We start from the raw sequence: 23,660 nt of genomic DNA on the forward strand, positions 1-23,660 counted from the left end.
TATTGTAATTTTTCGGTATTGATTCGGTGCAAAAATTATTTTCTCTTAAAGCGTTCAAGCATAATTTCGGACATGTAAGGTCTCTCGGCTTCAATTATGGTATGATACCCAATTTCCCAATTTAAAATTACTGATTGAGTTGCTCCTAATGATTTTGCAACCTCTTGTCGAGTTTTACAACAATCTTCATGGATTAATACCTTCAAATCTTGGTCTTCAAACTTTTAAATTTCTACCGAAATTCATTCGTATTAATCACATTTTTCATCCAATAAATCTCAACAGACATTAAATAAAAATCACACGGATTAAAACTTTCAAACACATTTGTTTTGTTTGGATTTATTCAAATATTTTAATAAATTATTGATTAAAGATTATACTTAATCTATAAAATGCAAATTTATCTTGCATGTATATAATTATTTAAGATGTGTAATTTAAAAATACTGTAAAAAGTTCATAAGAGCATAAATTTATACTATAATTAAGTGGGTAGATTCGGTTAATTTTTTAAAGGTGTTTTTTTTATTTAATTAATTTATTTGTATATTATTTTAAGGAGCTCGAATTGGTCGTTGAAATATATGTAGGTTTTTTTTTATAAACGTTATTTGCCATTAATGTATAACACATAAATAAGGTCTTTTTTATTTTATTTTAAATTTATCGTGTATGCAATTATTAATTCAATTCCATAAAAATAGTGTGTGTGTATGTGGTCTTATAATTAAGAATGTCTGAAAAATTTAATTCCCTAATTGAATACCAGTAAGTTTTGCTTTTAAAATGGAAAAAAAAGAAGAGTTTTAATGAAATAGCTTTGTTCTCTAAAGGGAGAGGCAGTTTTTTCGCATGAGATTGTAACCGATTTATCTATAATATAAATATCAGGCAGTGGTTGGTTTACTGTCATCACTTGAAGAGGGTCTATCAGTTCGTGGACTGGTTTCGGGTGCTGGATTACGATCACGATAACGCCTTAGAGTAGAGTTTGATGAGGATGGCGCCGATGTGCTTAATGTATAATTAGAAGGCAAGACTACATTTAGCAAATCGCCAGCCATCATACTGCGGCCATTTACAGCTCTACCCGGCAAAACGGGATTATTCGAAGAAGTCGTTGATGATACCGATGAAGATGAAGAGGTCGAATTTGATGTTGTTGAAGTCACTCCATTGGTGGCTGAAACTGTTGCGGCAGTGGGTGAAGAATTTTTTGATGTCGTAGCATTGGCAGCATTAACAAATGATTCAGCAATGGCAGTTAGTGGAGGTCATAAGTTCGTAGTCTGTACCAAACCGCGCTCCAAGTTGAAGCAATCCAATACAGCTGCACCCACTGAACTACGTCTGGCAACCATTGAATTTACAATGGTCCACTTATTGAGACGTATATCGTAACGTTCCACCGAGTTAAGGGAAGAAGAACCATCATTGCCTCCTAAAGCATATAGAGCGCCTTCTACTTCCACTACTTCATGAGTGGATCTGCGTGAGTGCATGGCAGCTATGGGTTCCCAGCTATTGCGTCTTATATTGAAACGTTCTCCACTGGACATACACATGGTACCATCATTGCCACCAATACAATAGAGATAACCCTCGCAAGAGGCCACGCCACAGCTGCTACGTCTAGCCGTCATACTGGGCACAGGATACCACCTGCCTACTCTGGGATCAAAACGTTCAACACTCGATTGATAGTTGGTCGAGTCAAATCCACCCAACGAATAAATGCAATTTTCCAACACAGCCAAGCGGCAATAACGTCGGCGGGTGCTCATAGCTGGGCATGAACTCCACACCGATGTCAACGGATCGTAACGTTCCGTGCTGCTCAAACAAGAAGCACCATCATAACCACCACACACATAAAGCAAACCATCAAAGGCACAAATTCCCAAACAGGAACGCTTTGTACCCATGGGCGTTATATAAGACCATTTATTATTCGATGGGTTGTAACACTCGGCTGTTGCCAAATCATTAACGCCATCATAACCACCCACCACATAAAGGGACTTGTGTAAAGCAGTCACACCCGATCTGGAGCGTCTCCATAACATGGGCGCTATACTAGACCAGATATTTGATCTGGTATTATACACCTCACACTCATTGTGTATGGCGAAGAGACTACCGCCGCCCACTGCAAATACATAGGGTTTCATGCCGTCCGGTCTCCTCTCCATAGTACGTTGGCTACTCATCAAACTTCTTTGCTCCGGCAGCAAATGATATTTCATAGCTTCAAGTAGCAGTTCTTTACATTGCGAGTCATCTCTTATCAATGTCTCCGTTTCCACGATGGTCATTAAGAAGTCACGACTAACTAGCGGCAATCGTACGTGACTCATTAGCTCGGCAATGTGAATTTGTCTCTCAGCCAAATCATGTTTAATCCAATTCAAAACAGCATGGAATACCTTCTCCTCGGAGCAAATGTTGAGGAGATTATTTGATATTAAATCTCTGACCTGCAAACGAAAAGAGAAGGGATGGAAATAGTTAAAATTTGTTAATTTTATCATAATAAAGAGATTTCGAAATCCAGATTGTGTCTAAAGTTATGTTCAGTATAGTGTTCCAAGATTGTATGTTACAGGACCTTGAAATTTTGTAACCAAATTTTGACTTTCTACTGTCAGTTGACTCCAGACAAAACTTGAACAAGCTGCGTCATTTGTGTTTGACAGCCATGCGGAAAAACCCAACCTAAGCTTTATAAATACTATGGGAACTCTGCACCATCAATCTCAATTGTAAAAAAATGATTTATTGAATTTCTTTGTGGCCGAAATTCACTTCGGAAGATGCCGAACGTTCTTGACTACCAGTTGAGGCATAGAGAATAGACCTAGAGCGGAAACTCTCATGTCAAAGACCTAACTCAGTTGTCAGAATCCTAAGTGGTGAGAATGTATTAGTAGAAAAAACCATGGGCATATGTATCTAACATTGCTCATTGGTATTCGCAAGATGGGTGCGTTTGCTCATAATCAAATTCAGTTCCGAAGATGCCGAAACAATTGAAAGTGAGAGAGATTGTTGAAGCCATAGGCATTTAGTTTCAATTTTGAATGATCACTTGGGCATGAGAAAGCTTTCTGCAAGATGGGTGCGTTTGCTCATAATCGATCACAAACTCAATCGTGCAGTTTCCATGGCAAAAATCCATGAAGTATGCTACGAATTTCTCCTTCATCCGCCCTATTCACTGCATTTAACTCCGAGTGTTTCCAAACCTGAGGACATGGATCGGCGGAAAGATTTTGATGATATAATTTGAGAAACGTTGAACAAAGTGAGCTCAAAAACCTGTGTTTCATTCAAAAAGTCACGGACTTATTGACCCGCCCTACTGTTTTTATAAAAATTAACCAAAAAGTTTTGAAATTTTTTTTTTGGAAGGACTATAAATTCAAATAAATTAAATTTCTGGGATATGAAATAAAAAAAAGTACAATAACTCGGTTTTCACGTGTTTCATCCCCTTAAAAGTATTAAATTAAAAAATACCACACACCTGTCCATTAATTTTTTGGCATAAATTCAGTTTAAGTTGGATTTTTGGTGCTAGCTTTATTAGTTCCGGAGACGTCGAGATTCCGTTTTTACCCTCTTGATATTTGAATTTCCAAAAATCCCTTCTTAGTGGATCTACATATCGGATCTACATACAAAATTTCAAGACACAAACACCCGAATCAATATTTCACATGAAATATGTTCCCTTTTCCCATTTATCTTTCCCCATTTTTTTTTTATAATTTTAAATTTGGTTGGCGGAGTTGAAAAACTCTCAAATTGCCAGGTTATCCCACGTTGATTTTAGTTCCCAGTCGACCTATATCTTCATATAGGAAGCTGGAACTTTAAATCATTTATAAAAAAGTTAGGTTATGAAAACCAAAAACGATTGCATGTGGACAATGCAAACTTCGAGAAACTGTAACGCGGTACAGTTAGACGACGCCAAACATTATCCAATGCGAGAGTGAGCCGCAAAACTCTCGAAGGCAGCGAAAAAGGGACGGCCTGATTGCCCTTAAGCGATAATGACAATGACGCACGAGCTCTTTCTCCACCCAGAGCTGAATTACGACTCTTTCCCCATTTTTTTTTTTTTAGAATTTTAAATTTGGTTGGCGGAGTTGAAAAACTCTCAAATTGCCAGGTTATCCCACGTTGATTTTAGTTCCCAGTCGACCTATATCTTCATATAGGAAGCTGGAACTTTAAATCATTTATTAAAAAGTTAGGTTATGAAAACCAAAAACGATTGCATGTGGACAATGCAAACTTCGAGAAACTGTAACGCGGTACAGTTAGACGACGCCAAACATTATCCAATGCGAGAGTGAGCCGCAAAACTCTCGAAGGCAGCTAAAAAGGGACGGCCTGATTGCCCTTAAGCGATAATGACAATGACGCGCGAGCTCTTTCTCCACCCAGAGCTGAATTACGACTCTTTCCCCATTTTGTGAAATTTTTAGATGGAATTTTGTAAACAATAAACAGCTGTTACGATCAAAATCAACTATTGTGAATGAAAAGTTCATGCGAATATCACGATAGCAATTTTCCCTTTGAGGGAAATGGATATTTTTCATTGGAACATAAATTTCACATGTTATTGCCGATAGGGGTGAATATTTATAAAAGCTAACGTGATAAAAAATAAATAATAATTTGTAGGAACAAGGATAAGTTTTGGCTGAAATAGTTTGTATAAGTTATCATATCTTACCTCTTCAAATGGAAGTAATAAAAATTCTTCGGTACCAACAACTTGTTGAAAATTTTGTAAAGCATACTTATGGGATCTAGTATGTAATTCTTTGCAAGAATGGGCATCTATTAAAAAGGATGATAAGAATTTTAATTTTATTAAAATTGTTCAAATCGATTCCCTTCATTCAAAACTTACCAGCAAAACTCCTAATGCCCAGACAATTTGAAGGATGCAATTGACGCAGTAAAAATTTACAACAAGCCTCTCGCACTGAATGCATTTGCAGAAGACTTGATGCCGGCAATAACACTTGAACATTTTGTTCCGTTATAGTTATTTCACCAGTGTATATGTAGTCAATTAGATCTCTAACGGCAATAACATCAATATCATGTAGACGAACAATACCCTGAGTACGTTCTAACATGTCATCTATATACGATTAAAAGGAAAATGAGAAAACAAAAAGAGGAAGTCATATTTTATTAAATACATGTCGTTGTCCTCATGGCGAATGTTTTGCTAAAGATAAAACAAACATAATAATTTGTAGAAGTAGAAGGAAGATGATACTTACCATTGAACATGGCATAGAAATAGGGTGATACTGAAGCTAAAACTACCTTGTGGGCATGTAGGGTTTCGCCACCCACCTCCAAAGTCACATCACACAACTAAAAATAAAGAGACACAAAATATATACAACATACATTCATACGTGAAATATAATCTTGATTAATTTTATACACTTTATTTTACTACATTACTTTTATAAGGGATGATAGGTTCGATTTTAAATTTTATGATTGTCATTGGGGATTTTTTATGTATTTTATATGGGAAGTTATATTCATCAATAGCAATTAGTCTGGGGACCCTTTTGTTATCAACATTACCGCCGACCCCTTCATTGTATATAAATCACTTAGAAGTCGAGCTTGAAATTCGGAATTCAGTACATATTTCTATTACTATAACCCCAAAATTCCAAAGAAATTTTTAGTAAATACATAGAGGAACATTTACTGCATTCTATCTAAAAAAAAGTACTTTTTATTTTAAAACATTAATTCGTTTCAACATTGAAATTCTTCAAAGGAATATATGAATGAAGTAACAAAATCCGCTTGAGGCTTTAAAATGTGTTTGACTTTTTGTTCGCCCTAAAACAAATGCACACCAGGTCTATTCCTGTACTCACTTTTAGAATATTTTCATATCGTATCATACCAACACACTGATAAAGTAGGTTTGAACGTGTACTTAAGCTACGTTTCCGCATACACCGTAATCGGCACCGAAAACGAAATTCCATACATTTGCACCGAAAAAAGTTCGTTTCAGAAATCGGCAACGAAAATTGGGAACGAAACGGCACCGATCAGTAACGAAAAACCTGTCATTTGAGGCCGGAACGAAAACAACTTCAAGTAGGTTGTTTTCGGTGCTGTAGGAACGAAATTATTTTTTTATTTCAAATTTAAAGAAAATCAAAATGAATAAAAAAATAAATTTTCTTTATTGGAAGAGAAAAAAAATAACAGATTTTGTCAAAAATAATGAAATTCTATTTAATGTGCGACATCCAAAATTAAAAAATAATTTCGTTCCAACTGAAACGAAAACAATTCAGAAACGAGACGGTGACAAACACCAACGTTTTTCAGTTTTCGTTATCGGCGCCGATTACGGTGTATGCGGAAACCCAGTTTTAATTGATTTTAAAACATTCTAAAGGCCTCAAAGCCCCTTTAGACGATCACATTTCACACTTTTGCGACAGTAACTCAAATAAAATCTAATTCGCTTGTTTTTGGAAAACATAAAATAATGAGAACATAACATAACAAGAGAGCAATGCTATGTGAAATCTGATAAAAACACACATTAATATGAAACTGAACCAAATGTGTTCGTCTAAAAGTGGCTTTATGGTTGCTTTAGACGATAAGACTTAACGTACGACTTTTGGGATAGTAACACAAATAAAATCCAATCCACTTGTAGAATGGTTTTTTGAAAAATTTAACAGAGCCGTCCGTATCTCACATAAACATAACAAATTGATCTCTTGCTATGTTAAAGTTGTGAAAAACATACTTTAATATGATACTGTCTTAAATGTGATCGAAGCGCAAAAAGGCATATCATCCCCTGGCTTCACAGAATATTACGCTCTTAGGTTGGGTCAAGGAATACAGCTCTCAATCAGTCAGCATGTCTACCTTAAGGCCTTCTCTACAGAGATAGCTCAGCATGAGGTCGCAAAATTTATAGAGAGATCCCTCGAATTTAGACAATACACAATGGCAGCCTTCCTGGATATAAATGGTGCTTTCAATAATCTAATTAATCTTGCTCTTATTAACCTGGATGTTGAAGAGTATATCAGCGACTGGTTAATATTCATGTTGAAATCAAGAATAGTTACAGCTTATCTTGGTAAAAGCGTAAAGTCCAAGAAATTTGGGCTTATTGCTATTAACCCGATTCTCATTGAACTAGACAAAAATGGGATAAAGTTGTTGCTTATGTGGACGATATGGTGATACTTGTATCAGGATTGTTTCCGGATGTGACTAGTGATATAATGTCCACTGCTTTCAGAACTTATACTTTTCACAACAAAATCCAAGATTCCTGACTTCAGACTTCCTTGGTTGAAAAACTGCGAAATCCCCTTCCAAATAATGCGAAATATCAAGGTATTATTCTGGACTCTAAACTATCATGTAAACTGAAACGGTTGCCTATTACACCTGTCGTAAGATGTTTGGTAAAAAATGGGGACTTAGTCCCAACATAGTTATAGTATAGGTTGGGTCTAACAACTTCGACTTTTTTGTATACATACATTACGATGTAAATGACAATGAACTTATTAATGATGAAATTGAGAGAATTGATGGATTATTTAAGGACGAAATAAAATCATATAGAAGAAAGCGAAATGTTGTTTATGAATAAAAACCCTTCTGTAAACATTTATTATCGGTAGAACACCGGCAACGTACGTTTATTGTCGTCGATGCTATATCAGAATCAGTTTGAGGTATGTTCAGATGATTCTTTGTGATTAATGAAATGATGAAGTTTTAGGTGCCTATTATGAACTAAATTCAATTTTCGATTGTAGTCGAAATATCTGATCGAACGAATTGTCATTTGGTATTATGGCGCACATTCGTTGCTTACAACCTTAGACCAGCATAAAATTAACGAAAATATTTCAGTTAGTGGTATTTGATCCACCAAAAACAAATAAAATTACAGATACTTACATTTTCAACAATATTTTTAATTTTATTTGCAGTGTCGAAAGCAAAATTGTGTTCGTTGAAAAATTCGATGCAAAACGAAATTTTCGACAGCGATGACAACTTATAATACGAATTTTACATTCGCTAGTCGATATTCGATAGCCAACGAATAACTTTTGTCGAATGCAACTCATAATAGGGGCCTTAATCCGTGATTAACAAATCATTTAAATGTATGGATAATCATCTCGATTTTGATGTGATTAGAGCTTAATCACTGTTGAGATGATTAACTCAGCAAATGTGAACATGCTATTACAAGATCACATTTTACGACACACATTTAAGACGGTTAGGGTATTCACACGGTAGTCATAAAGTTGTATGTCATAAAATAATAACATGTAATAATGAGCAACTTTCATAAGTTAGTTTGCTATTTCAAATTTGATTCAACTAACAAGTACCCTTCACCAAATTATAATTTTATATAAAATTTTTAAATATTTTTAGGTAAAAAAAATAATTTTTTTTTTTTTTTAATTTTCATTTCAAAATTTTATGCCAATTTTTTTTTATTTATTAATGAAAAAAAAAATTATGAACAAAATTCAATTTTTTTTTTTTATTTTTCATTTCAAAATTTTTAAAAAAGTAATTTTTTAGTGGAAAAAATTTTATTCCAATTTTTTTTTTAATTTTTCGGTTTAAAAATTAATTTTTCCGATTTTGAATCCGTTTTTCCGTTTCGAGTTATGTATATTTACACTATTTACTACTTTAGGACAATATGACTTTATAGCACACCGTGTGAGAGATATTAAACTAGATTTAACTTAGAATTACGATGTCGATTACTCTTAAAAAAATCATGTAAGATTAAATGAACATTTGATATTGGTTACGATTATGTCCTCTAATATTAGAACAATTTGAACCTTTGTACCGCATTATAAGGTGTTTTAATTTCTCGAATCGAGCTGAATACTCGCATTTCCATAACCATGTACAAATGCATGTAGTAAGTTAAAATCTTCTTCTCATAATCTGTCTACCTTTAGACTTATTCTAATGGGATTATGTTTTATTCTTGCCACTTCTATTCCTGTTTGGGTATGTTATACTTCCACATCTCTACACATGCACAAACATACCCCATACACAATACATACGTTTAGTAGGTGCTGAATTCAATTCAATTTTTAAAAAAATAAACTGTCTCATCACTCGTACCTACTATAAATTTCAATATACTACATGCAGACATGACTGGGGGTTCCAATGCACCAAACCAAAGTGCCATGTGATGTTGAGGATGATGATGATACAAGTCAATAAACCCTACAATTTAATGTTGTTTGTATGTGACGTGATGATACTACGAAGAGGTTCTTATTTTTTTTTTTTAGAAATATTTCTACCAACTGAAAAAATAGCAAGTGTTTTTTTCGTTTTCACCCATGCGTCACTATGTCTGGCACGTCTCAAACTTAATGTTCGAGTATTACTTTTTTATAAACCGTTTTGTTACAGCTTACAAATAAATATACATAGGTTTTTTGCTCCTCTCTTTTTCGTGTTTAAGCATTTTTATGGATTCTTAAATGCCAAAACGAAATATTAACTTACAGTTTGTTTGAGCCTTTAAAAGTGTTTAAACATTTTTGGGGAACAGAAGAAAACAAAAATAAAGTTGTTTAAGTTACCTGCGAATTTGTACGCATTTGATTGATGGCTGCAAATGATGCCACACAATGTCCAGGATTTTGATGGTGGGCCTGCGGCAGTATTTCTTCATTTGGTCCCGGTGGGCTAAGATCACTGGGCGTTTGTGTGGAATTGTTGCTGGTGGTAGTGACATCTTCACTGTTGGCAGTGTTGTCGGTGGAACTGCAATAGAATGGAGGAGACGTTAAATACTTATTTTGATTTCATTTAAAAAGATAATTGTAAAAAAAACCGCCAGATTTCTAATTCTTTCACCGTGAGTTTCGCAAAAGTTTACAATCAAATAATAAGGACACACTGTTTTCTATAAAAACTATAATAATAATGGGTGATTCAGTGAACCTAAAATTTTTATTATCGGTTAAAAGAACAATTTCTGGCATTTACAGTTTGAAAATTAAACGGCCATGACTACGTCTGAGATGGTTCATTTGAAAGGTCCAATTTTGGGCGACTCGTTCGAGTAATGTTGGCTTCAAGAGCGTCAAGGTTGTTTCTGAAGACCTCAAACTTTACATATCCCCAGATAAAATAGTCCAACGATGTGATATCGCATGAGCTATGTGCCCAATTTATCGTAGCAAAACGTAAAATTAAGTGCTCACCAAAATGATTTCTCAACAAGGTCATTGTTTCTTGCGCTGTAGGGCTCGTATCGCCGTCTTGTTGAAACCAGACCTCACCGAGACCATGCGCTTGAATTTCAGGAAGCATATAGTCCAATAACATGGTGCGATAACGGTTACAATTAACGGTAACATTCTGATTTCCTAATTTTTTAAGAAATATGGACCAATGATTCCACCAGCCCATAAACCACACCATACCGTTGTTTATAATGGATGTAATTATAGCTCTTGGTACTCTTCGGGTTGCTCATCAGTATCCATCGAGCCAGAAATGTGATTCATCACTGAAAACAACTTCGCACGAAAAACATTTCTCACAGAACGCTGATTTTCGTAATACAGCTGAACAATTTGGAGACGCTGTTGTGGTGTGAGTCTTTCCATGATACTGAACAAAAATTAAAAAACAGTTTGATATGATTGACGCGTGATCTGTAAAAGAGCATATTAAAAAACAAACCTCACGATGAACTACCCTTTATTTTAAACTCAATTTGAGTTTTGTCTGAGAGTTTTTTAAATTTTCAGCTTTTATTTTGAAACATTTGCACTATATAAATTTATTCAAAGTATTGATCATTGTTCGCTATGACCTTTTCTTTCTGGCAATATATTCCGAGCCAAAAGAACTGCTCATCTTCAGAGAGAGCGTTCTGCTTCGATCGAAACAAATAGTAGTCGAACGCAGCAAAGGCTGGACTATGAAGTGGGTGAGGGAAAACTTGCCTATCACATGGAAATATTACAGTTTCACATCTGGCCTCATATGCTGGGCGTTTTTGCTTCAAACGAATCAGTTGCATTCGGTACAGGTTCCATGTGATGGTCTGGCCAGATTCCAGCAGTTCATAATATATAGGCCCCTCTTGATTCCACCAAATACAGAACATTACCTTAGCGGCATGGATATTTGGCTTTGGTGTCGATTATATTGGTTGGTTAGGCTTCACATACGATCTCTTACGCTTAGGATCCATTTTCCGGGGCAAAAAATTATTTTCTTTTATAGCGTTCAAGCATCATTTCAGATATACAAAATCATCGTTCAAGGTCTCTCGGCTTCTATTCGTATGTTATCCAACGTGTTATCCAACGTATAGCCAACGTTTTGAAATTGCTGCTTGTGTAGCTCCCAATGATTTTGCAAGATATTATTAAGATTTACAACAATCTTCATGGAGTAATGCGACCAATTCTTGGTCTTTAAACTTTTTTGACTGGCCTGGGCTATCTTTGTCTTCCGTTTCAAAATCGCCACTTCTGAAATGCACAAACCATCTCCCGATGAAACACAATCACCGACTCTTTTTGCCATTCTGATAAAGCTTCCTTCGTGCTACAATTTCCCATAGGTTTTCTATGCTATTCAGATCTGGCAATTGGACAGAGCACTTCAAAACACATACCTCATTGGCTTGTAATCACACAGTTACAGTCCTAGAGGTACGTTTGGGTTCATTGTCCTTCAGGATACTTTAAACTAGTGGCATATTTTCCTCAGCGTATAGATACAAAACATCTTTCAAAATTGTTCTGTATCCGATTGAATTGGATTGCCATTACCAAACTCCACTGTGCTATCTGTGTACTTGGGGACCAATCTCTTTCCCTTTAGATATTTCAGAAATGTTCTCCCCACACTGCCTCTTAAATAGTACTTGGATTCATCCAAAAAGGGAACAGTATTCTATTTGTGTCTCCGCAGAAAGCGGAGCGCTGCAATGTGGTTCCAAATCAAAATCTAGGTGGACAAAATTATGAAAATCGGTATCTTCAGAATTTGGAAAAACTAAGTTTTTTCGGAAGCTGACAATCTGCTCTCTTCCAATACAAATGCATTTTTCAATTGGACATTTCGTTTTCTCGACAGAAGCGCCAGAAATTTTAACAAATTTTGAATCCTATTTTCGTTAATTTTTTTTTAATATTTTACTGCTGTCTTTGTAAAAAAATTGTAGCCGCCAGCCCCCGCCGAAATTCTTTTTTTTTAATTTTTACGGAATGGAATTTTTAGAAATATTTCTTTATTTATTATTGCTTTTTTATATATCTAGACCCTACTGTAACTTGAAATATAGTAAACACAGATCTTTTTAAAAATTTAGTTTCCGAAACACATGAAAACGTATTTTTTTTAATTTTTTATTAATGATTTGTATATGTACAGTATTGGCCATAACTAAAGCACCCCCTCAATGAATTTTTTTCATATGGTATTTTTATACCCTACACCACCATAGTGGGGAGGGTATTATGCGTTTGTGCAGATGTTTGTAACGCCCAAAAATATTAGTCCAACACCCACTTTAAAGTATACCGATCGACTTAGAATCACTTTCTGAGTCGATTAAACGATGTCCGTCCGTCCGTCCGTCCGTCTGGTTGGCTGGCTGGCTGGCTGGCTGGCTGGCTGGCTGTCCATGTAAACTTTGTGCGCAGAGTACAGGTCGCAATTTTGAAGATATTTCGATAAAATTTGGTACATATTACTTTTTCGGCCCAAGGACCAAGCCTATTGAAAGTGGCTGAAATCGGTCCATTATTTCACCTAGCCCCCATACAAATGTCCCCTCGAAATTGGACTTTATCGGTCATAAATGTTTAATTTATCTATGTATCTACTCAAATTTCGCTCCAAATAAGTTTTATATATACAAAATTCATGTCACCAAATTTTGTTACGATTGGTCCATAATTAGTCATAGCTCCCATATAGACCCGCTTCCGAAAATCACTTTAACGTGCATAAATCGCTTAAAAATGTTGGTAAACACACAAAATTCAACATAGTTAACTTCAATATAGACATAAATCACACGACCTAATTTTATGGTGATCGGTCCATAATTGGTCATAGCTCCCATATAAGGCCCACTTCCGAAAATCACTCAAAAATATAAACTATTGAAATTTTAAAAGAAAAATATTTTTACTCATTTACTTGGTGTAGGGTATTATATGGTCGGGCTTGACCGACCATACTTTCTTACTTGTTTTGTATAAAATCATAGTTTTAAATATCTATTATGTATTATTTTCATTTGTTAATATGTTTAGTATTGATAAACAAATACTTTCAAAGTTAACCTTTCTATAAGAGGTAACTTAAAATCAAAAAATATTTTAAGGTAGAAAATGAAACGTACAAAACTAATTTTAGTTAATTTTTTGTTGCAAATCCTTTGTTTTGGATGGCACAAGAACATCTCTTGGCATAGAAGATAATATGTTTTTATGGCGTTTTTCGATATTTCTTCCCAGGCTATTTTAACGGCATGAAATAAATCGTGAAAATTTACGATCCTTATTTCAACAATTTTCACGATTTATTTTCATATTAACAATGTGCCACAAGTTCTCAATAGGATTGAGATCGGGAGATTGACCAGGCCAATGAAGAACTAGAATCTTATTGCTGTGTAGCCAAGTCTTACAAACTTTGGAGGGGTGCTTAGGATCGTTATCCTGTTGGAAGCTTCACTGGCATAAGGCAACATTACAGCTTTCAATACATCACGGTACATGAACCGATCCATAATCCCATAAATTTTATGATTTGGCCCAAATTCTTGACCAGAAAATCAACCCCAGACTATTACATTGCCTCCTCCATGTTTAATTGTTCCTTTGCAATACTTAGGATTCAGTCTTCCTCCTTTTGGTCAGCGTACACGCCTTATTCCAGCGGAACTTTTTAATTTGTATTTGGATTCGGCAGGGAACAGTACTGTCTTTAATTTTTGGACACTTCAGTTGATGTGGGCTTTGGCAAATTGCAGTCTAGCTTTCTTGTTCTTAGCTGATAGAAATGTTTTTTTTGCTGGTCGTCAGCTGAATAAACGGGCTTCTACTACTCTTCTACGGATTGTTCTTTCGCTAACGCATAATCTTAAACTTGTTAGTACTTGAATAGCTGATGCTGTAGGATCTTTTTGTATTGCTCTTTTGATCAAGAAATCATAATATCGTGTTTTTATTCGAGAACGACCTCCAGAATGCACCGGAGATTATCGACCAGTCTTAAAAAATTTTGAAACGAGCCTGGAAATAACTGATCTTTTAATTGAATATTTTTTACTAAATTCATGTAGTGATAAGCCAGTCTTCAATAACTTTAATTTTAAATTTACTGGAGTACTTGTTCCTTGTCATTGTTTTTTTCGCAATAAACTCTATAAAACTTAAATTTTGCACCTATATTTTTATATTTTGGAATTTTTAAGTCCATTCATTGTGATTCCCGATGTATATCTAGAACCTACTGTAACTTGAAAAAAAGTTTATATAGATCTTTTAAAATTTTTTTTTGGAATCGAAGATACCAATTCTATATAAAAAGAGCGCCAAATAATTTTGTCCACCTAGATTTTGATTTGGAACCACAGTGCGCTGGGCGATAGCAACCAATACCAGCCTCATTTGCCCTGCAGCTAACAGTTCGAGAACTAATTTCCAATTTTTTATTATTGATAATCAACCGGGGAATAAGTTTTGCAAATTTCTTAAACTTTCTTGCTATTAAATTATCTTGTATTGGAGTAGTTTTACAAAGTCTTTCTCTCAAATGTTGAGATTTACGAATCACAATTAATTTTTTTTTTAATTTTGGAAACTGCTGATTTATCACAGATAGTTTATTGCATTAATCCAGCGGAATATTACTCTCTTATCTGTTAAAATCATTTTTTTTTGTAATTCTTTAAAAATCTTTAAACTGTTGATATTATTCCGTTTTTACTTCCGCTTTCTTGTTGTTATTATATCTTTAACTTTTCCATTATTTTTTTTTTCATTATGTCATTTTAGCTTTAAAAAAGGAGATAAAAGTTTTATAACTTTTCCATGTTTGTATGTATCAGTTAACCTCATTTCTCAATATTTTTATACTACAAATAACCCAAATATCAATCTCCACTGAATTCGATCAGCTTAAAATTCTCCGTCTTCATCCCCCATCATTTAAATCCCCACCGGGAGTAAATTTGTAATAAAATCACAACACTAAACTTAAAAATATTAACAACAATTCTGAGAAAAGTTTTCCTTTTTAACAACTGAAAAAATAAGTATTTGAGTGAATAGAGTGGATGGTTTTTGTTTACAATTTCAATTAATGATGACATCAAGACGCCAAAGTGTCGAACAAATATTCAGTCCACTGCCTCCTTAATGGTTAATGGCCCAAACTACTTAATGAACAACAACTACAATGTTTTGGTTTTTTTCTCTTTCAAATTGTATGAGAGTGAGTGAGTGAATGAAAGTGCGTGCGTGTGTAAAATGTTTGTTAACAACAATGTAAACCACAACACAACATGATAGTACAATAACAACAACAGCAAATAACAAAAACCGACAGACATAACCAACCCTTGTTTGTGGATTATAAAAACAGGATATAAAACAAGTAAGAAAGTATGGTCGGTCAAGCCCGACCATATAATACCCTACACCAAGTAAATGAGTAAAAATATTTTTCTTTTAAAATATCAATAATTTATATTCGTGAGTGATTTTCGGAAGTGGGCCTTATATGGGAGCTATGACCAATTATGGACCGATCACCATAAAATTAGGTCGTGTGATTTATGTCTATATTAAAGTTAACTATGTTGAATTTTGTGTGTATACCAACATTTTTAAGCGATTTATGCACGTTAAAGTGATTTTCGGAAGCGGGTCTATATGGGAGCTATGACTAATTATGGACCGATCGTAACAAAATTTGGTGACATGAATTTTGTATATATAAAACTTATTTGGAGCGAAATTTGTGTAGATACATGGATAAATTAAACATTTATGACCGATAAAGTCCAATATCGAGGGGACATTTGTATGGGGGCTAGGTGAAATAATGGACCGATTTCAGCCAGTTTCAATAGGCTTGGTCCTTGGGCCGAAAAAGTAATATGTACCAAATTTGATCGAAATATCTTCAAAATTGCGACCTGTACTCTGCGCACAAGGTTTACATGGACAGCCAGCCAGCCAGCCAGCCAGCCAACCAGACGGACGGACGGACGGACGGACATCGTTTAATCGACTCAGAAAGTGATTCTAAGTCGATCGGTATACTTTAAAACTTTTGGGGGGGATTTTTATCAACACACAACAGATACACAAACTGTCATATTACGCGCTAGCACACATTGACGACAAACATTGTCAATTAAAATGATAAAAAATATACATAAGTGGGGATTTAAATTTGTTGGTTGTTATTTAGAAAATGTGAAAATACTTTTTATACCCTACACCACCATAGTGGGGAGGGTATTATGCGTTTGTGCATATGTTTGTAACGCCCAAAAATATTAGTCTAACACCCACCTTAAAGTATACCGATCGACTTAGAATCACTTTCTGAGTCGATTAAACGATGTCCGTCCGTCCGTCCGTCCGTCCGTCTGGTTGGCTGGCTGGCTGGCTGGCTGGCTGGCTGTCCATGTAAACCTTGTGCGCAGAGTACAGGTCGCAATTTTGAAGATATTTCGACCAAATTTGGTACATATTACTTTTTCGGCCCAAGGACCAAGCCTATTGAAAATGGCTGAAATTGGTCCATTATTTCACCTAGCCCCCATACAAATGTCCCCTCGAAATTGGACTTTATCGGTCATAATCGTTTAATTTATCTATGTATCTACACAAATTTCGCACCAAATAAGTTTTATATATACAAAATTCATGTCACTAAATTTTGTCACGATCGGTCCATAATTAGTCATAGCTCCCATATAGACCCGCTTCCGAAAATAACTTTAACGTGCATAAATCGCTTAAAAATGTTGGTATACACACAAAATTCAACATAGTTAACTTTAATATAGACATAAATCACACGACCTAATTTTATGGTGATCGGTCCATAATTGGTCATAGCCCCCATATAAGGCCCACTTCCGAAAATCACTCAAAAATATAAACTATTGAAATTTTAAAAGAAAAATATTTTTACTAATTTACTAGGTGTAGGGTATTATATGGTCGGGCTTGACCGACCATACTTTCTTACTTGTTTTTAAATATGTATTAGGGTTATGCCAATTGTCCTTTATGCTTGAAAATAATTCATAAACAGAAATAAAGAATTAAAATGTTTCCGCTATATGTTGCTAGGAAAAAAATCCTACAAAGTGAAATAAAAATAAAATTATTAAAAAAAATACAAAAAAATTAAAAATGTTGCAGCAACATGTTGCTAAGAAATTTTTTTTAAATTACAAAAAAATAAATTAAAATAATTTCCAAAAATAAAAATGTTGTAGCAACATGTTGCATTGAAAAAAGCATTCTTTAATAAATTTTAAACATCTAGAAAATAAAGGTTGATTATGTATGGGAATCGAACTTCAGTTGCGTTGTCAGTCGGCAACCATTAATTTGTGATTGCCAATTTGGTAACAGAAAATGATAACTGCCAGTTGCCATCTGTAATAACATTTTCTAAACTGACAATGCAACTTTAGTACGGTTGCCATCCATAATAGACCCCTAAATAAACCAATCTTAGACAAAATCTTATAAATTAAAGAAATTTAAGTCTTTAAAGCAACATGTTGCTAAGAAAGTTTTTTTAAAAACATTTGCAATTCATTTAAATTATATTAAATTCTGTTAATTATTTCATTGAAATACAATTATAAGAAAAACATAATCAAAATATTAAAACTATAAAAATGTTGCAGCAAAATATTGGTAAAAAAAATCGTAAAAATATTTTTGAAATCAAACGATTTATATAACATAATATGGGTCAAAATCGGAAAAAATATTTTTGAACCCGAATTACTTTTTCACCAAAAGTTTTTTTTTCGCTAAATATTAAAAAAAAATAATTGAAAAAACCAAAAAAACAATTCGAATTTTTTTTTTCAAAAAATTAAAAAAAAAAAATTTGTTAATCTAAAAATAAAGTATTTTATTTTGAAGTATAATTAGGTGAAGAGTATTAAGATTTGGCACAGCCGAATATAGCTCTCTTACTTGTTTATTCTCACTTAGTTCAAACTCAAAAAGAGTTTTCTAAATCATTCGGAGCTACTCAAAAACAGGGAAATTGGATACCATACAAATAGAAGCTGAGAGACCTTGAAAGACGATTTTGCATGTCCGAATGAGGTTTGAATGCATTAAAAGAAAATTATTACTTGCGATGACAAATGGATCCTTTACGATACCCCGAAGTGTAAGAGATCGTACGTAAAGCCCGGTCAACCAGCCGAATCGACACCAAAACCAAATATCCATGGCACAAAGCTAATGCTTTGTATTTGGTGGGAGCCAAAGGCTGCTATCTATTACGAGCTGCTGAAATCTGGCCAGATCGGCACATGGAATCTGTACCGAACGCAACTGATTTGAAGTGAGAACTCTCGGCCACATGTGGCAATACCTATTAAAAACTATTTAGAAGTTTTGCCTCACCCGATTTATAGTCCAAAACATGCTCCATCCGACTACCATTTATTTCGATCGATGCATAACGCTCTCTCTTGAATACATCCAAAAGCCGGCAAATTGAGCAACATACGAATTGAAGCCGAGTGACCTTGAGAGACAAAATAAAAACATTTTTGTACCGCAACATCACTTGCAATGAAAAATTGATCCATTACAATAACTCGAAGTGTATGAGATCGTATGGGAAGCCCGGCCATCCAGCCGAATCGACACCAAAGCTAAATATCCATGGCGCTAAGATAATTATCTGTAGTTTGTGAGAGCTAAAAGGTCCTATCTGTTATAACCTAATTGCACGGAATCAGATGAACCTAAAACGATTGGAATAAAAACTACGGAATTAAAACCATTCCGAATAAAGTGTGTGTGTGACAGGCGCGTATATAGATGTTCTTTATCAATTTCTTAAATATTTTCCCCCATAATTTTAGAAACAACAATTTTAATTGCAAATATAAAAATAAAAAAAAAAAATATTTTTGTAAAATAAAAATTAGTGAAAAGAATTTTGGTAAAAAGATTAGTGATAAAAATAATTTTATAAAAACAAGTTTTCTAAGTCATTTTTTTCCTTTTGTGTTGCCTTGACCGATTTTAAATAGCAACATAAGTTAGACTATAACTGATATATTTATGTATCAATCATGTGCGTAAGTTGTTTGGGGATTTCTTAAAATTGATTTAAACAGACAGACATCTCCGCTATCTATAACGATACAGAATATATACAGCCCAATTATGAATAAAAAATTCCGCGGGAGTTTATTCAACGGGAGTTTTTTCCCATTGAATTTTAATAGGAAAAATGAGAAAAGGGAAAAAACTCCCGGGGAATTTTTATTCATAATTGGGCTGATACTCTTTATAGGGTGGGAAATGTAATTACCACTTAAACGTTATTAGCAAATTACAAACTTTCCCCTCATGAAAACCCCCAATTAAGTCAGATCCACCCTAATGTGATTATTATACCCTACACCACCATAGTGGGGAGGGTATTATGCGTTTGTGCCGATGTTTAATTTAGTCATAAATCACACGACCTAATTTCATGGTGATCGGTCCATAATTGGTCATAGCCCCCATATAGACCCGCTTCCGAAAATCACTCAAAAATATAAATTATTGAAATTTTAAAAGAAAAATGTTTTAGCTCTTTTACTTAGTGTAGGGTATTATATGGTCGGGTTTACTTGTTTTTATATGTATTTTTCTTTTTTTTTTGTATGCATTAACTATTAATTTGTTTCATTTTCACTTTTAAAAACAAATTATTCAAGTGAAATTTGTCGATACTTACAGATTTGATTTAACCGGCAAAAACATGATGATGATGATGTGTTTTTCCTTTTAGTTTGATACTTTTTACAATGTATATAAGTGGGTTAGTTACGAATACAAAAAGTCCTTGTTAGTAACACATTTAAATGCTGGTGGTTGCTTTCTGCTGCTCTCTTCTAATCAGTCTTTTAGGGTATAAACGAAACCAAAAGCTGCCTGCAATGGCATATAAAAAAACAAAATCATTATAAAATTAAATTTCAAATTACATTACATTACATTGTTTTACGATGATGACCTTTAAGTCGTAATATATACAACAATGTATGAGCAAATTTCTAGCATAAAAAATAAATTAATATTCATTGAGGAGGGTAGTTTAGTTGGTTTATTGTTTTGCAAAAACAAATTAAAACAAATATTTTATCTTAATCGTGTAGTTTCTGAAAGCCAATTATTATGTTAAATTATTTTCACGCCCTTCTCTCTTGTACAGTTGACACCATCCACCCCGCCCCCATCATCACTAACCTTGTGTCGTTTATTAGTTGGTGTGCAACATACGACAAGTATGAATGAACATTAATTTCAAAACGTTTTGAAACTCAAACTCAACACGCCACAATTCAAGTACAATCTTACACGCAATATTAACTTTTAAGCAGTATTTTTGTTGTTGCCATTATTTTTTTCTTTAACGTAAATAGAGAATTTTCTAGATTTCTTTAAGTGTATTTGTAAAAAAAAAATTCATTGTATCAAGCAGTGTGTAGGTAACCAACCAACCAACTGAATCAATCAAGTGTTTTTTTTTATTTTTAACTTTTTTCCGCTTGATAAATGATGACAACATAATACTTATTCTCATAAAAATCGTACATAAGTCCCGTCTATTTTGCAAGTATGTATAACTTTTGCAAAAACTAACATGCAACATTTTTATTGTCTGTAATCAAATCAACCCTGAGATTAGTTTAAACGGGTTTATTTTCTTTTAGGTTGGTTAGAGGACACGACACGCATTTTTGGCAGCAAGGACATGTTACAAACTGTTTCAAAGATAAGATAAGTTAAGATAAGCATGTTATTAAACGGATGGAAATTGATAATACGAAATGTAAAGAGAAAAAAGAGACAACAAAGTAGGAAGTAAATAAAAATTTAGAAATTATTTCCAATTTTTATAATACGAAAATTATTCAAAATTGTATTAGTTCCACAACTAGTTCTAGCACTGTTGTTTACATTCATAAAAATGTTATTTGCAGGCAAACATACTTTTTATGAATTTCTATGTTAGGTAAATTCTCTGCGAGTTGTTAAGTTTTCCCTAATTAATTTGCCACGTAAAAAGGACAATGTAGACATATTATATGTCAACGGATAGGGAATTTTGTCTACTTTTCAAAGATATATATAACTTTTTACAACTAAAAAAATCATGGAATACTTTTTTGAAAAATATGACAAAAATGCTTTTTTTGAGTTTTTGCAAAGATACCAATAATTTAATTTGAAATAAAATTTTTATTTATGAATATTTTTTAACAAAATTTTACAGTAATATAGATTTTTCGATTAAAAATGAAAAACTGAACACCAATTTTTAAATTTGTAATCAGGAATCCCGCAATTCCCAAAAAAGTGTTGAAAAATCCCAAAAATGGGATTTTTTAGTTTTTAGGCTATAATATCCATACCAGGGGCGGGGTTATCGGAACCCTTTACAAAATAATTAAGAATATATTGGGTCATGTAAAATGGGTTACTATATTTTGATATCGAGTATGCGATTTGAGAATTTCTGCACTAAAGTTGAATTTTACATAAAAAATAGGCGTTCTTTGAATGGACCTGGTCCCCTCGGTATTAAAAATTTTAAATTTTTTTTTAATTTAAAACATTCGATGTAAAGTTAGCTTTTTAAAAAGTATAAATTCTTTATACATCCTTTTAGAAATTTTTTAGATAACTTAAAAAGAATAATAGTACTTTTTTCCCAAAAAAATAGCGAAAAATCGCCTTTTTAAAATTTTTAAAACTCAAATGCATGTAACTTTGGACTCAGTCATGATTTTTAAACAATTCTTTCTATATTTCATACATAAATTTATTGTTAGTCGAACAAAAGAAAAATGGAAATATTTGGATCCGCTGTTATCAAAAAACTGGAGTAGGGTGGGTAAAAATGATGAAAATTTAATTTTCAAATGCGAATATCTCCTAAGTTATAAGAGATATTTGATAGCTATGGCGAGGTTTTTTGTAGTGCTCGACGAGGAGATTCTATATATGTGATCGTTTTGAAATCGGAACACAGCCGAAGAAATAGTATCGTTTTAAAAATTGAAAATATCATACGGCCCCCCGGTGGGCCCGTGCGGTCAAAATTCAAAACTTAAACTCGACAACACTTCGTCTGTGCGCATGTTAAATTTCATTCAAATCGGACTAAGGGTTTAGAAGTTACAGATTTATTTCCATTTTTTTTTCTCATACCACTGTGCGATGTCCGTCCGTCCGTCTGGTCGGCTGGCTGACTGTCCATGTAAACCTTGTGCGCAGAGTACTTGTCGCAATTTTGAAGATATTTCCATCAAATTTGGTACATATTATTTTTTCGGGCCAAGTACCAATAATATTGAAACTGGCTGAAATCGGTCCATTATTTCACCTAGCCCCCATACAAATGTCCTCCCGAAATTGGACTTTATCGGTCATAAATATTTAATTTATATATGTATCTCCACAAATTCCGCTCCATATAAGTTTTATATACACAAAATGCATGTCACCAAATTTTGTTACGATCGGTCCATAATTAGTCATAGCTCCCATATAGACCCGCTTCCGAAAATCAGTTCAACGTGCATAAATGGCTTAAAAATTTTGGTATTCTCACAAAATTCAACATAGTTAACTTTAATATAGACTTAAATCACACGAACTAATTTCATGGTGATCAGTCCATAATTGGTCATAGGTCACATATAAGGCCCACTTACGAAAATCACTCACGAATATAAATTATTGAAATTTTAAAAGAAAAATGTTTTTGCTCTTTTACTTAGTGTAGGGTATTATATGGTCGGGCTTGACCGACCATACTTCCTTACTTGTTTTTGTTAGATATTGCCACCTTCGGAACAAGTTCTATGGAATGATTCTAGAACCAGTTCTTTAATCATTGATTTTTGTTTGAAATTTTCACTCCCAGAACTAGTTCTACGGAAGCTACATATGTATAACTAATACAACTTCTTAAGAACACTTCTAGATCTAGTTTTTCCATCATTGTTTTTTATACGAAATTGTCATGATTGTAAAAGTGTAAGTCCGATATTATTACAATAAACTTAGAAAAGTTTAGATTTACATAACCTTTAATCCGTTTATATATTGCGTTTTAATCGGCTCAGTAGTTTCGGAGTTATAATAACAAATTTAAGTTTTTTTTTTAAGAAATAGAAAACGGCAGAAATTGTTCAGATTTATTGCTTTATCGCAAAGCCACATATAATAACAACAAAATGAGATATCGATTACATAAATTGATGG

At 33.7% G+C, this 23,660-nt stretch overlaps 1 protein-coding gene across 1 annotated transcript; it reads right to left on the reverse strand.

Moving 5' to 3' along the window:
- Nucleotides 1-633: 633 nt before the first annotated feature.
- Nucleotides 634-20,312, reverse strand: LOC135961877 (kelch-like protein 17). The gene is given in 6 exon segments (XM_065513515.1): nucleotides 634-2,480; nucleotides 4,754-4,860; nucleotides 4,934-5,170; nucleotides 5,316-5,412; nucleotides 9,705-9,888; nucleotides 20,122-20,312. Coding segments are annotated over 6 exon segments (2,241 nt in total). The 5' UTR covers nucleotides 20,148-20,312; the 3' UTR covers nucleotides 634-890.
- Nucleotides 20,313-23,660: the final 3,348 nt, after the last annotated feature.

This window comes from Calliphora vicina, chromosome 5 (assembly GCF_958450345.1).
Source record: "Calliphora vicina chromosome 5, idCalVici1.1, whole genome shotgun sequence".
NCBI classification, from domain to species: domain Eukaryota; kingdom Metazoa; phylum Arthropoda; class Insecta; order Diptera; family Calliphoridae; genus Calliphora; species Calliphora vicina.